The sequence below is a fragment of the Mixophyes fleayi genome, chromosome 11 (assembly GCF_038048845.1).
Source record: "Mixophyes fleayi isolate aMixFle1 chromosome 11, aMixFle1.hap1, whole genome shotgun sequence".
NCBI lineage: Eukaryota > Metazoa > Chordata > Amphibia > Anura > Limnodynastidae > Mixophyes > Mixophyes fleayi.
The window spans coordinates 80,251,154-80,263,802 of record NC_134412.1 but is presented as its reverse complement, the minus strand read 5'-3'; the positions used below and the strand labels follow the sequence as shown (position 1 = coordinate 80,263,802).

Below are 12,649 nucleotides of genomic sequence, written 5' to 3'. Positions count from 1 at the left end.
TCCCATTAACACAGAGAGATGATCGGCCGTTTCATTTGTATCCTGGCTCTTATCTTTTGTGGTTCTTGATAATAAAAGAAATAAAAATGGTTTTATCTCTTTTTGGAAAATGAGTTGAAGCCTTGCAAAGCTGTGCTCGAGATTGAACTAAATGACTGCAGCATTTAATAACCAGGGAACCTATAGATTGTGTACCTGGGAAAAGCTTGTGTGATGAAGTACTTTCAGAATGGGATTGTGCCTTTTGTACTCCCTGGTTAACAAAAAAAATAAATGGCCTGCAAGTGAGACTCCTGCAGCTAAATGTTAATCTGGTGTCTGACAACACACAGTAGCTGAGCAAATACTTAATACTGCCTCCTGTTGTTTAAACCTTAAATTTACAATCTAGAAATTCCTAATTCTTATTCACTGTGTTTACAAATTCATTTGTAGGTATTCTACTCAAGTGGAGATGAGGTGGGCGGAAAAATGGAATTGTTGTGGCTGTTCAGGTGTAAAACTGAACAATAGACTGGCAGATGACCACAGACATCCAATGATGTCCAGACATCCAATTATTGTTCATCCGCAGCTATTTATATAGCGCCACTAATTCCGCTGCGCTGTATAGAGAATTCTCTCACATCAGTCCCTATTGGGGCTTACAGTCTAAATTCCCTATCATACACCGAGAGAGAGAGAGAGAGAGAATAAGGTCAGTTTAATAGCAGCCAATTAACCTACAAGTATGTTTTTGTAGTGTGGAAGGAAACCGGAGCACCCGGAGGAAACCCACGCAAACATGGGGAGAACATACAAACTCCACACAGATATGGCCATGGTTTGGAATTGAACTCATGACCCCAATGCTCTAAGGCAGAAGTGCTAACCACTGAGCCACATGTATGTATGTATCTGTTTAAAAGAAAAGTTCTACCTCTCCACTTCATAAGTTTAAAAAAACAAACAAAAAAAACTCCACCACCACACACACACACACACACACACACACACACTTTATTCTTATTACATTACGAGGACCCATGACACTTCAGGACACCCCTTTACAAATGTCCTGTCCACAGGACAATCATATGGGTATGTGTAGGAGCAGTTTGTCACCAGAGGTACCACTTGAGATTTGTGGTTTGAGTTTGATCAAAGTGTTGATGATACGGACTGCAAGTCTGAGCCACCAATGGGCCGTATCTTGCTCCCCTGTCCTCGCTTTACTTTCAACAGCAGCGGACGGATGTGACCATCTATCCCTGTTTAGTGTAAAAGGGCAGGGAAGCTGCAATCTCCTACTTTTCCTGCTTGTAGTGGGACATAGGTATGTATCAGTGGCGGATCCAGGGGGGGGGGGATCGCTAGCAGACACTTGCTGCCGACAGCTGCACAGTATGTGCATGTCCGTCCAGCCGTGACAGGCAGGGACAGTGTGCTGCCCGGCTGCTCTGACTGTGTTTAAAACACAATCGGAGCAGCCGGGCAGCACACTGTCCCTGCCTGTCACGGATGGACGGACCTGCACATAGTGTGCAGCCGTCGGCAGCCTAAGATGCTAGAAAGGGGCGGGACCTAAATCGCCCCCCCCCCCCTAAATCGCCCTGGGTACAGCATTTTTCTAGATCCGCCCCTGGTATGTACGTTCCACTGCCCTCTAGTGGTGGTGTGCACACACTCTCTCCTCCACGTCAGACACACGCACACTTTTGGTCTGACAAAAGTGACTCGCAAATTATTTTTTTAGAATGCAGAGTATACCAGCGATGCCCCTTGCATTGGTAAGCTTTGTGGGGACCTCATTCTTTTGCCCCCACTATGACAATGGTCCCTACAAGTATAGGAATGTAATCTCTCTCTCTCTGTCTGTCTCTCTCTGTCACATAAAAAGGATGTTCCTCATTCAAGATAAGAAACACCGTTCTCCTTAAACTCTGTTATAGGTGAACAGAGAGAGTAAAATCTTCGGAGATCAGTTCTTCAGTTGAATTGTGCAATAATTGAGTCTCGGCAGAACAATGGTTCCCCAGACGTTTGGGAACATCCAGCGTTTGGGATCTAATAATAGAGAATGCAGTGGGAGTAGCTGGGTGATATCTGTAAGCCTGCTGATCTGTGTTAATAGAATATATGCAAATCTGTTCACTATCAACTCTGGCATCGATTTGCTCCAGTAAGTTTGTGATAAGTGAAATGAATGTTGGCGTAACCAGCGTCATTGTCCCCTTGCTCAAGGGAAAGCCAATCTGTTTTATTTCAGGAGCTGCCATCCTGCAGCTGTGCTTCACTCATCTGTTTCAGCGGCGGCCGGGTATTAGGAGTCTCTCTCTCGTTTTTAAAAGTAATTGTCTGGTGAAATTGAAGGCTAGTCCTGCTCTGAAAATCACTTGGAGTTGATTGTGCTCTCAGGCCACTGGTGTTAATTTTGGACGTTGTACTAGTGTTTTTAACGCTAGTACTACTTGGGGAAAGAGGGCTGACTCCATGTTACCCAGATTCGAGAGTGTTACGGCAGTGTTGCATTAATTGCACTGAATAGACGGAAAATCGCAAGTTTAAATGTGTTGCGATCAACAAAACAATCTCCCTTTGTGTTTTTGTCCAATGTAAATATTAAGGCATGAACCTGATGGTTTAGTAACTCAAAATCAAGAGCGACCATTGTTTTACCTCTCTTCCCTATAAGCCTCTATCTCCTCCTATAGCTCTCCTGTCAATCTTACTGAGTGTAATAACGTGGGGACTATACACTGTGTTGGGGGAGTGGCCTAGTATCCAGGAATAAATTATGTCAGTGGCTTGGCTTGGTCTGAGAAGGACCAGAAATGTTATGTAGAGATAACAGGACACTATGCATGTGCATTGCTCTGTGTTAATATTGACATTACAGCCCCTTTAACTACTGCAGGATTGCTCCACTGCATTTTAAGAAGGAACCGCACACTTCAAAGACCAATCTCTGCATTGTTGGCTTGCAATTGTTAAAGAGACGGAAATGACAAAGTTACAGTTGCCTAGCTTCATTGTTGCTCTTCCCAAGCTCTTTGACTAGATCAAAGAGCAAAATGTTACAAGCTTTGGAATAAATAGGTTGTATGTCTGGTGAATCTACGCAGGAATCCAGACCAAAGTCATTGAGGGTCTGTTTGCCAATATTCCCGGACCCTTCTTATGTAATGCTGACATTTGTCCTAGGTCAGATTAAAAAACAAACAAAAGGATAGTTGCTTGTAAACCTAACGCATTTCTTGACAAGGTTGCTAAGAAACTTGAGATTGAGATGCAGAGAATGTTTGCATTGCACAGAATGATCTATAACCCTGTGTAAACCAACCAATCTAACTTCAGTGATAGAAACCTCTAGCGGTTTTCTTACCGCAATAGAATTTCCAATCTTTTAATATATTTTCTCTTGTTAATTAACTGGATGAAGTGGATTTTCCTTTGTACTTCTACTTTTAATTGCTAAAAGTGACTTTCTGTTGTTCAACAAAATACGTACTATATACCCCCCTACCCCCCACCCAAGATTACACAAAGAACCCAGGACAAAAATGGTCCATGCCAACTATTGGTCCACCCGTTTTGCCTGGGACTGTTCATTGAGAATTGGGACAGTTATGACAGGCAATAATACTGGTTCATAGTAACATAGTGAGCCCCACAACTGTACAGAGTAGTGATGCAAGGATCGTGTCATCCTGACGCGGGAAGCTTGTGGTGAAACGCGTCTCTATAGGGAATGACGTTCATACATTCAGCTTGTTACTCTTTATTCAGACCCTCCCTTCCCTACCTAGAAGTACAGTAAGGGTTGACATCTAGTAAATGTTAAATTAAAGGGAGGTTCGTTTTCAGTAATGGGAGATGGAAATCAAGTAAAAATAGGGATAGGGGATTTAACTTGATTGTAGTAGTTCGCTATGTCAATTTAATCATATTATATTCCACTATAAAAAGTACCACCACATGTGGGAAAAAAATGTGAAAAGTAAATGTTTTAATGTTGTTTTCAAAATATTTTAATCATCGCTTTTTTTTTCCTCTACAATTGAAATAAATGGTCTGTATTAGGTAGTATTTTAGGTGGTGTTTTTAAGTGGATTCAGTGTGTTGTTGGTGTTTTTGTTTTTAATCTAATTAATGGACCGGAAATTGTCCCAAGTGCATTAGAATTCATTACTAATCCACCTGACTTCATCGTCTCTGAGATTAATATCTAATCCTTCTGCCTCTTCTGCTTTGCTATGTAAATTGTCAGCTGAATACCGGCCAGAAGGCAATTGGACCATTTTCTAGTATCAATAACACACAGTGCTTACAAACTGTTTACATTGCCTGCATGGAGTGGTTTATTTTAAGACACTGATGATTTTATTTTTAATGATTTACTTACTGCAAAAGCTAATGGTCATTTCTCCATCCTCATCCTCCTGGACCTCTCTGCTGCTTTTGACACTGTTGATCACCCTCTTCTCCTACCCTTCACTCATTGTCCTTCATGACACAGTTCTTTCCTGGTTCACTTCCTATCAAACCGCTTCTTTAGTGTTTCTACCTCTGGCACATCCTCCCCTCCACTCCCACTATCTGTTGGGGTCCCACAAGACTCTGTTCTTGGCCCTTTGCTTTTTTCCTTGTAAACCTCTTCTCTTGGGACACTAATTCGCTCATTCAATTCCACCAATACCACCTCTACGCTGATGACACCCAAATCTATATCTCTTCTCCTGACCTCTCTCCTTCTGTACTATATCATGTAACCTACTGTCTTACTGCTATCTCCACATGGATGTCCCAATCAGGGCTGCCAAGAGAAATTCAGGGCCGGGTACAACAAATTCATGGGGCCCCCCTCATAGTCGAGTAAGCCCCCAAAAAACGGCGGCACAAAAAAAATTGGGGCGTTGCTAGCCTAACGGCGGTGCAAACATTTTTGGGGCGTGGTCATACATTTGGGGCGTGGCAATGCGCCGTTGGGGCGTGGCTAGCACATCAAAATCACTAGGTCCTGAATTCACCAGAGCGTCACATATGTCCCAGCACTCCTGACTTTTAAGACATCTAGCACCACAGTGTAGTATGGAAAGAATGCAGTGTGTACACAAAGAGTTCAGTCTTGGCCTTCACCTTACATTGGGCACAACACTCGCCAAAAATTGACATTGTCCCTACTAGAATCACAACATTTCACACACTCTGCTGCTCTCTCCTACCTGTTCTTCTCACTTTCACCACCTTTGACCGCTGCTTTCTTTAGTTGCGGCTTGTCCGGATCCTGGAATGTTGAAGGACCTATTTGGGGAAAAAAATGTCTACATTTAGAAAATTACAGCCAGCCCCGGCGTTAAATCAATAGCACCCACGATTAATAATTAGGCCTTCCTCCAGCCCCAACATTAAAATAATAGTATTCACATTTAAGAAATAAACCTATTCCCTTCCTGCAAACAGCCCCAGCAATACCTATTTCCCGCAACCATCACTGCCATTAATAAATTCATAGTCACATTTAATAAATAGACCTCATTCTCCCTTAACTCACCCCCATATTCAATAGTCCCTAAACCACCCCATCTTAAATTACTAGTCCCCACTATTAAATGTGCCTCTCCCCTTTTTTTTTTTTTTACTCTGTGCTTCTCTCCACTTTTTTATTTATTGTTTCTCTCCCCTTTTTTTTTTAACTCTGTGCTTCTCTCCTTTTTTTATTTATTCTGTTTCTCTCCCCTTTTTTTTTTTTGCTCCCCCTTCTTTATAGCACTGTCCCTTTCCTCCCCTTGCCTCTCTGTTTCTTTACTTACCTCCTGTCAGCTTCTTTCTATTTCTCTTCTTCTCTTCTGTCTTCTCTTCTTTCCTCTAGCTTTGTCTTGTCCGGCGCTCCTCACTGACTGACGGGCGTGACTTGATGACGTCACACCCGACAGTCAGTGTGAATGGAGAAGAGGAGGGACGCGGCGCCGCGGTCACATGAGTATTTTCTTTTTGTTTTATTTATTGTTCCAGCTCCCCCACCAACGAACCGTCTTGTCTCTGGTAACCACCTTCTCCTGTGCTGCTCCCCACTTATGGAATTCCCTACCACGCTCAATCAGGCTTTCCCACAGCCTTCAAATCTTTAGACACTCTCTGAAAACCCATCTCTTTTTTTTTTTAGATGTGACCTTATCCCCTATAACACTATTCACACTAATGCACCCTCACAACTGTCCCAATCTCCACTCTGAGCCACACTCGCTCCTCTTGTTTCAGCTGTGCCCTCTTCCACTTAGAATATAAGCTCTCTAATGAGCAGGGTCCTCCATACCCTTTGTTTTCATGTCTGCATTTATTTTGTCTGCCTTGTCCCTGTTTTATGTATGTACTGTTTTCCCTACTGTACGGCCCTGCGGAACACTGTGGCGCCTTATATATCTATGATGATAAGACACTATATCTACGTAAGAAATACGTTACATTTTCATAATACTTAAAACCGCTTTTCATTTTGTATTAAATGCAATTTACCAAATAATACAAGTTGGTCTGTTATGCAATAATATATTGTAATATGCAAAGATGTGTGTGGAAATTTTAATTTACAGAAAGGGTAGTGGATAAGTGGAATAGCCTCCCATCAGAAGTGGTAGAGGCTAATACAGTAAAGCAATTTAAACATGTTTGGGATAGACATAAGGTTATCCTTACAAAGAACTAAGGATCAAATTGTGTTGGAGTTTACCATAGGTTAAAAAACGTGCAGACTAGATGGACCAAGTGCTTCTTATCTGCCGTCAAATTCTACGTTTCTATGTTTAGCATTGTGTTCCACTTTTTTGTACACTTCAGGTGCTTTTTATTTCTGTCCCAAAAAGCGACATCAACTGAAAAGGTGCGAATCCGATCTGACCATGGTTTTACTTTTATGTTGGTGGTTGGTCCACTTTAAAAATGATGCTTAATTATGTTGGTTCTAACACATCACAAATTGCTTACACCCTGCCGTACTGCTTGCCAAAGCACCGTATTTATCCAGGAACCTAATTCAACAATTAATGGGTTTTATTTGTTTATGTTTCTGTTTAGTCACGAAGATGTGGATATCCCCAGGTATTCCGCTCCCAGCTATGAGGAAGTGATGAGAATAGGATATGGTGCTTCGGATTCTGCCGACCCTGACGGAAACCAGCGAATAAGCATTTCTCTCCCGTCTTACGAATCTCTGAATGAACTTGACGAGTCGACGCCCACTAGGTCTAATGCCGGCTCGGCCAAACCGGAGCTACCGCAAAGGACAAATTCTCGCTCTGAGAAAGAGAAAAAGCCTTTGAACGTTAGGAGGATTAAGTCGGACAAACTTCACCTGAGAGAATTCCGATTAAACCTGTCGGGTAAAAAGAAGGTGGAAACGCAAAAGATTGAACCTATAACGCCACCCCCACAGTATGAAGATAAACAATTTGGCACTAACCAGCCTGTCTAGGAACCATTTATTGCTGTGAAAACTTAGCACAAGTCTTTTGTGAACATGAATCTTGTTTGTTTGGGGGCTGGGGTGGGATGGGCCTATTGTGTCACATAAACCAGTAATTGTTTTTTTGTTTTTTTTTATTATTTCCTAAATGTATTCTACTTTTTTGTGTAAAATACACGGCTGTTTTTTTGTTTTTTTAAATGTTTTTGCCACTGGTATGAGTTTAAGAAAAGTTTTGCAATCTCTTCTTGTCATGGAATCTAAAGGCGACATGTTATAAAGTGTTATGCCCTTATAAAATGCAGCTGTTGTTTACAGTGCACGCCGCCATTTTGTGAACCTGAAACAATACAGCCTATCTGTTTTACTAGGAATCTCACATCACTCAGGCAATTGAATGACGTCGCTGGCTCCTAGTGTCTAGAGTTGCCTCAATGATGTCTCTGGTTTTGGAGTGAATCGATAGGCTGCCTTCTATTGAATATGGGCTTCAGCACACAAAATGGCCTTCGTCGTGTCTACTTTTATCTTCAGAAAAGTCGTACTTGCTCAAAACTGACCAAAACTGGAAATAAAGCAAACCTCTAAAAGCAAAGAAGCGCTATTATTACATACTAGGTGTGAGTTTCTCATGTTTTAATGTGATTTGTAAGGACAAATATCATGGTCACAGATGCTAAGTGTCTGTGTCCGCATGTTTCTTTGTATATGTCTTTTTTTCACCACTAGAGGGTGCTGGTGCAATTGGTAACTGTACATGACAGTGGTGACGGCTGCCTGCAAGTTCAGCAGTGTAAATCTTTGCCATAAATGTTATGTATAGTTTTTGTTTGAGGGAAAAGGATTCCCCTCTTATTTATAAATAATACTTTTCTTACAAAAAATAAATAGAACAAACTAAGAAAAATTATTTCTTTTGACTTAACTGCATATTTAAAATGGCATAATATGTGTGTTTCAGCATTTTTGGATAGTTTTCTTGCATTTTATTTTTCCATCCTATCACAGGTGCATTTATTTTCCATGTTATAGTCCTGTTTCCATGATCATTTAGTCACTCTGGTAAATATTTAACTTTGTTTCTTTCCTTGGCCTCCCAGGATTCTATTATAGACATTCCCCTGCAGGTTTCTAATGTAAGTTCTGTAATGTTCCTGTTTTTGTTTGCAGGTTAAGGGTGGCTGCATTTAATATGCCTCTTAGGGACCGTGCACAAGAGAGCTGGCCCCTTGCTCTGAGCTGCATTTTAGTTCAACAGGCACTGAAGATATGCTCGTCATAGTGATAAATAATCCCTTTTTTTTCTTTTTTTTTTTTTTTTTAAGTGCCTCTTGAAATGCTTTCTTATATGTTCAACGTATAATGAAGTTTAATGCAGCTTAGATGTAGGGGACAAGGTCTGTTGAGCCCTGTGTGAATGATGGCCAAACCAAGGTGTAATGTAATTAAAATTCCAATGATTGCACCATTTTTGGCTGTTAAATCAATATGATTTTTTTTTTACTTTGCTGATGAGAATTTTGCTCCAGATGTATTAACAGGAACTGAGGGTAACTGTCTGTCTGTTTGTTTGTTTTTGTTTTTTTAGTTTTGTTTTTTGTTCTGTTAACAATATAGAATAAACAAAGTATTTTCCAAACACAAGAGCAACAATCACTTTCTAGAATGCCCAATAATTCCAACAATATGTAATCACTGTATCATTGTCTAAATTGTTCTTTCATTTGTATGTTATGTGTTTGCAATTTGGATCAGTGTATGTGTAATTTTAATAGACCCTTCCAGTGTTGCTAATAAATGAGGAATTCGGACTATGTGTCTGGGTATGTTAGATGTTTAATATATTAAGCATCTTATTTGGTGTTTGGGTTCACAGCCAGTTGGTTTTAGAACATGTCTGAGCTCTGTTCATTCACTGTGGAGAATATAAAATAAATAGATAGATTATATCGATAGATTATATAGATTAGATGGATAGATTTAGATAGATTTATATATTTATTTATATCTATCTCCTAGAGCATCATGGGGAATATTTACTAAGCTGCTGGTTTAAAAAAAGTGGAGATGTTGCCTATAGCAACCAATCAGACTCTAGTTCTCATTTATTTAGTACATTCTATGAAATGACACAAGGAATTTGATTGGTTGCTATAGGCAACATCTCCACTTTTTCAAACTCGCAGTTTAGTGAATATGCCCACATGACTATTAGCTTCTGCTACGTCCTGTCTGGGTGAAATTAATGGATTCTACCAGTAACTTTTAAATTCCAATTTTTTTTTTAAATGCACAGGCGTTCAGTTAATAAATAAAACAGTGTCGTAAGATCAATGGACAATGTTAATAACTCTGAAATAATTTCCAGACGTATGTTTTGTCAAAGGCAAGAACCAACTTTTGTGCTTGTCTGTATTTACCAGTCTTAAGCTTTGCTCTGTGATAAACCGGTATTCATGAGAATGTAACCTCTCTTACTAGGAATCCTGTACGCCACTAATAATTAAATCCTGGTTAATATTCGGGAGCCACTGGTTTCTAGTGGCCTAATAGGTTACATTACGTTGACTATTGCTTATACCCACAAAATAAAGTGTACCTGTCACCAAGCGGCAGCCAAAGTGGAATTAAACTTAATAATCTCCCTGTATGAGGCATCTATGTGTGAAAGTGATAAATAGTTGTATTAAACTGACTTTAGCCTCACCTGTCTGGTAATAAAAAATAAATAAATTGGAAGTTTTTGCATAGACCATTTGTTTTTGAAAGAAATAAAATGTAATATGTAAACTAGTAGAATATTAATCATGTTTTAATATTTTGCTCAAGCTTCAAACAAACAAACAAAAAAAAAAATTAAATAAAAACTCTCACAAAGTTGTTTCCCAAACATAATCTGGGTCCTGGCCGACTACGGTTTGGAAGTCCTTGGTATTGATCAATAGTGCTTATCATGGTTGGCCAAATCTGACAAGATCCAGGACTCTCGGCCTGAGCGACCGGATCCCGTCCGGCATTGTTGGGACCTATTGGTGTGGTAGGAAGATACCTACATGCACAGCTCGATGAGGGCTACCCGGGGGGGGGGGGGGCATCCATCACCTTTTACAAACATGCTCGATGGAGTAATCCTCCAAGTGATTAGACTACTCAAATGTTGAATAATTAATGCGGCCATTGAACAATCCATGAAAAGGTTAATCCCAGCTCTGATGGGGTTAATTATTGTAGAACTCCTTCTTTAAATTCCAATGTTTTCCGGTGTGTTGACTGGAATCCGTCGTACACACTGCATGGATTTTGCTAACCTGATGTGTATGTTGACTAAAAATGAGGACGTGGCCACTTGTGGCACGCAGGTCTGTCATTTGGGAGATGTCAACATCACAAAGGAAGCGGTAGCAATTAAGTTATCAAGTTAATTGTTGCATTGCACAAGTTGAACAGTCTTTTTAGTAGGGTAAACTGGTTACGTTCTAACAGGAGAAATGTGTTTAAACATCATAAAATTTAAATACATAATACTGGTACAATAAGGAAACATTTGGCACAAAAATGTAGAGTAGACATTAATATTTCCTTGAACATATACATATATCTTGGGAGGGAAATATCTAGGACCAATCTGTATAATGTGTTTTAAAAATTGAATAAACACATTGTGTGTGTGTGTGTGTATGGATGGATAGATATCGATATATCTCACACAACCGCCACAAGATTAAAACCACTGAAAAGTGAACTAGATAACAATGATTATCTTGTTACAATGGCACCTGTCAATCGGTGTTAGGCAGTAAGTGAACAGTCAGTTCTTGAAGGCGATGTGTTGGAAGCAGGAAAAATGGTCAAATGTAAGGATCTGATCGACTTTGGGTCAAATTGTGATGTCTAGACGACTCGGTCAGAGGATCTTCAAAACGACAGGTCTTGTGGGGTGTTCCCTGCATGCAGTGGTTAGTACCTACTAAGTGGTCCAATGAAAGGCAGTCATTGAACCAGTCTTAGGCGCCCAAGGCTCATTGATGCACGTGGGGAGCGATGGCTAGCCCATCGGTTCCAGTATCACAGAAGAGCTACTGTCGCACAAATTGCAGAAAAGGTTAGTGTATTACGGCTTGCTTTGGACCGGCCATAGTGCCTATGCTGACCCCTGTCCACCGCCAAAAGCGCCTACAATGGGCACGGGAGCAATAGAAGAAGGTGGCCTGGACTAATGAATCAAGTCTGAGCCATGGAGGCCCCGCCTCGCTAACTTACAGGACTTGGAGGATCTGCTGCTAATGTCTTGGTGCCAGATACCACAGGACACCCTGACATCTTTGGAAAACATACCTCGACGAGTCAGAGATGTTTTGGTGCCACGAGGGGGACCTACACAATATCAGGCATGTGGTCTTAATGTTGTGGCTGATCTGAGTATGTATGTATGTTTGTATATATACCAGTGATGAGTGGGGAAAGAATTGTTTTATAATTTTACTCTCAGTGGGACATTTCTATTCATTGACTAGTCAGTGGGTCTCCTGTACTATAATTACGTTTCTGTGCAAAATTTGCAAGAACCACAACTATCAATTGTAAACCTTTTTTTTTATTGGCTAACTTACACTAGACAAAAGCTGATTTGGCTGCAGTGGTTCAGTACAAATTTTGGTAAGACCATGGGCCTGATTCATTAAGGAAAGTTAAGTAAAAAAAATTGAGTAAGTAGTCTCCTGGACAAAACCATGTTACAATGCAAGGTGTGCAAATTAGTTTTCTGTTTTGCACATAAGTTAAATACTGTCAGGTTTTTTTTTTTCATGTAGCACAAATAAATATTTGATAGCTTATTTGTACACTGAAATTTAAAGTTGATATTTGTGTGCTACATGAAAAAACAGTCAGTATTTAACTTATGTGCAAAATAGAAAACTAATTTGCACCCCTTGCATTGTAACATGGTTTTATCCAGCAGCCTACTTCCCTTAATGAATGAGGCCTTCTATCATTAAATCTCTTAATACACATCAAAAAATAAAAACCAAACCCTCGGGACCTGCAGATCCAATGAACAGGGTGTAACAGCTAAGCATATTTGGGCTCTTAGTTTAACTCTTTGTATTCCAATCAAAACATTTTTATTTATTTTTTTCCCCACGGTGTAGGTCTTATTTAGCAATGTATAACTAAGGGACAAGAGGCGACATGATAGATCCCAATAAC

The 12,649-nt window shown here is 40.2% G+C and overlaps 1 protein-coding gene across 1 annotated transcript in view; it reads left to right on the top strand.

Annotated features, from left to right (window-relative positions):
* Window positions 1-10,182, top strand: part of TMEM51 (transmembrane protein 51) — a 39,898-nt gene extending 29,716 nt beyond the window's left edge. The window contains exon 3 of the mRNA XM_075189908.1: window positions 7,054-10,182. Within this exon, the coding sequence (XP_075046009.1) occupies window positions 7,054-7,450 (397 nt within the window). The 3' untranslated portion in view covers window positions 7,451-10,182. The remainder of the gene's footprint in view (window positions 1-7,053) is intronic.
* Window positions 10,183-12,649: the final 2,467 nt, after the last annotated feature.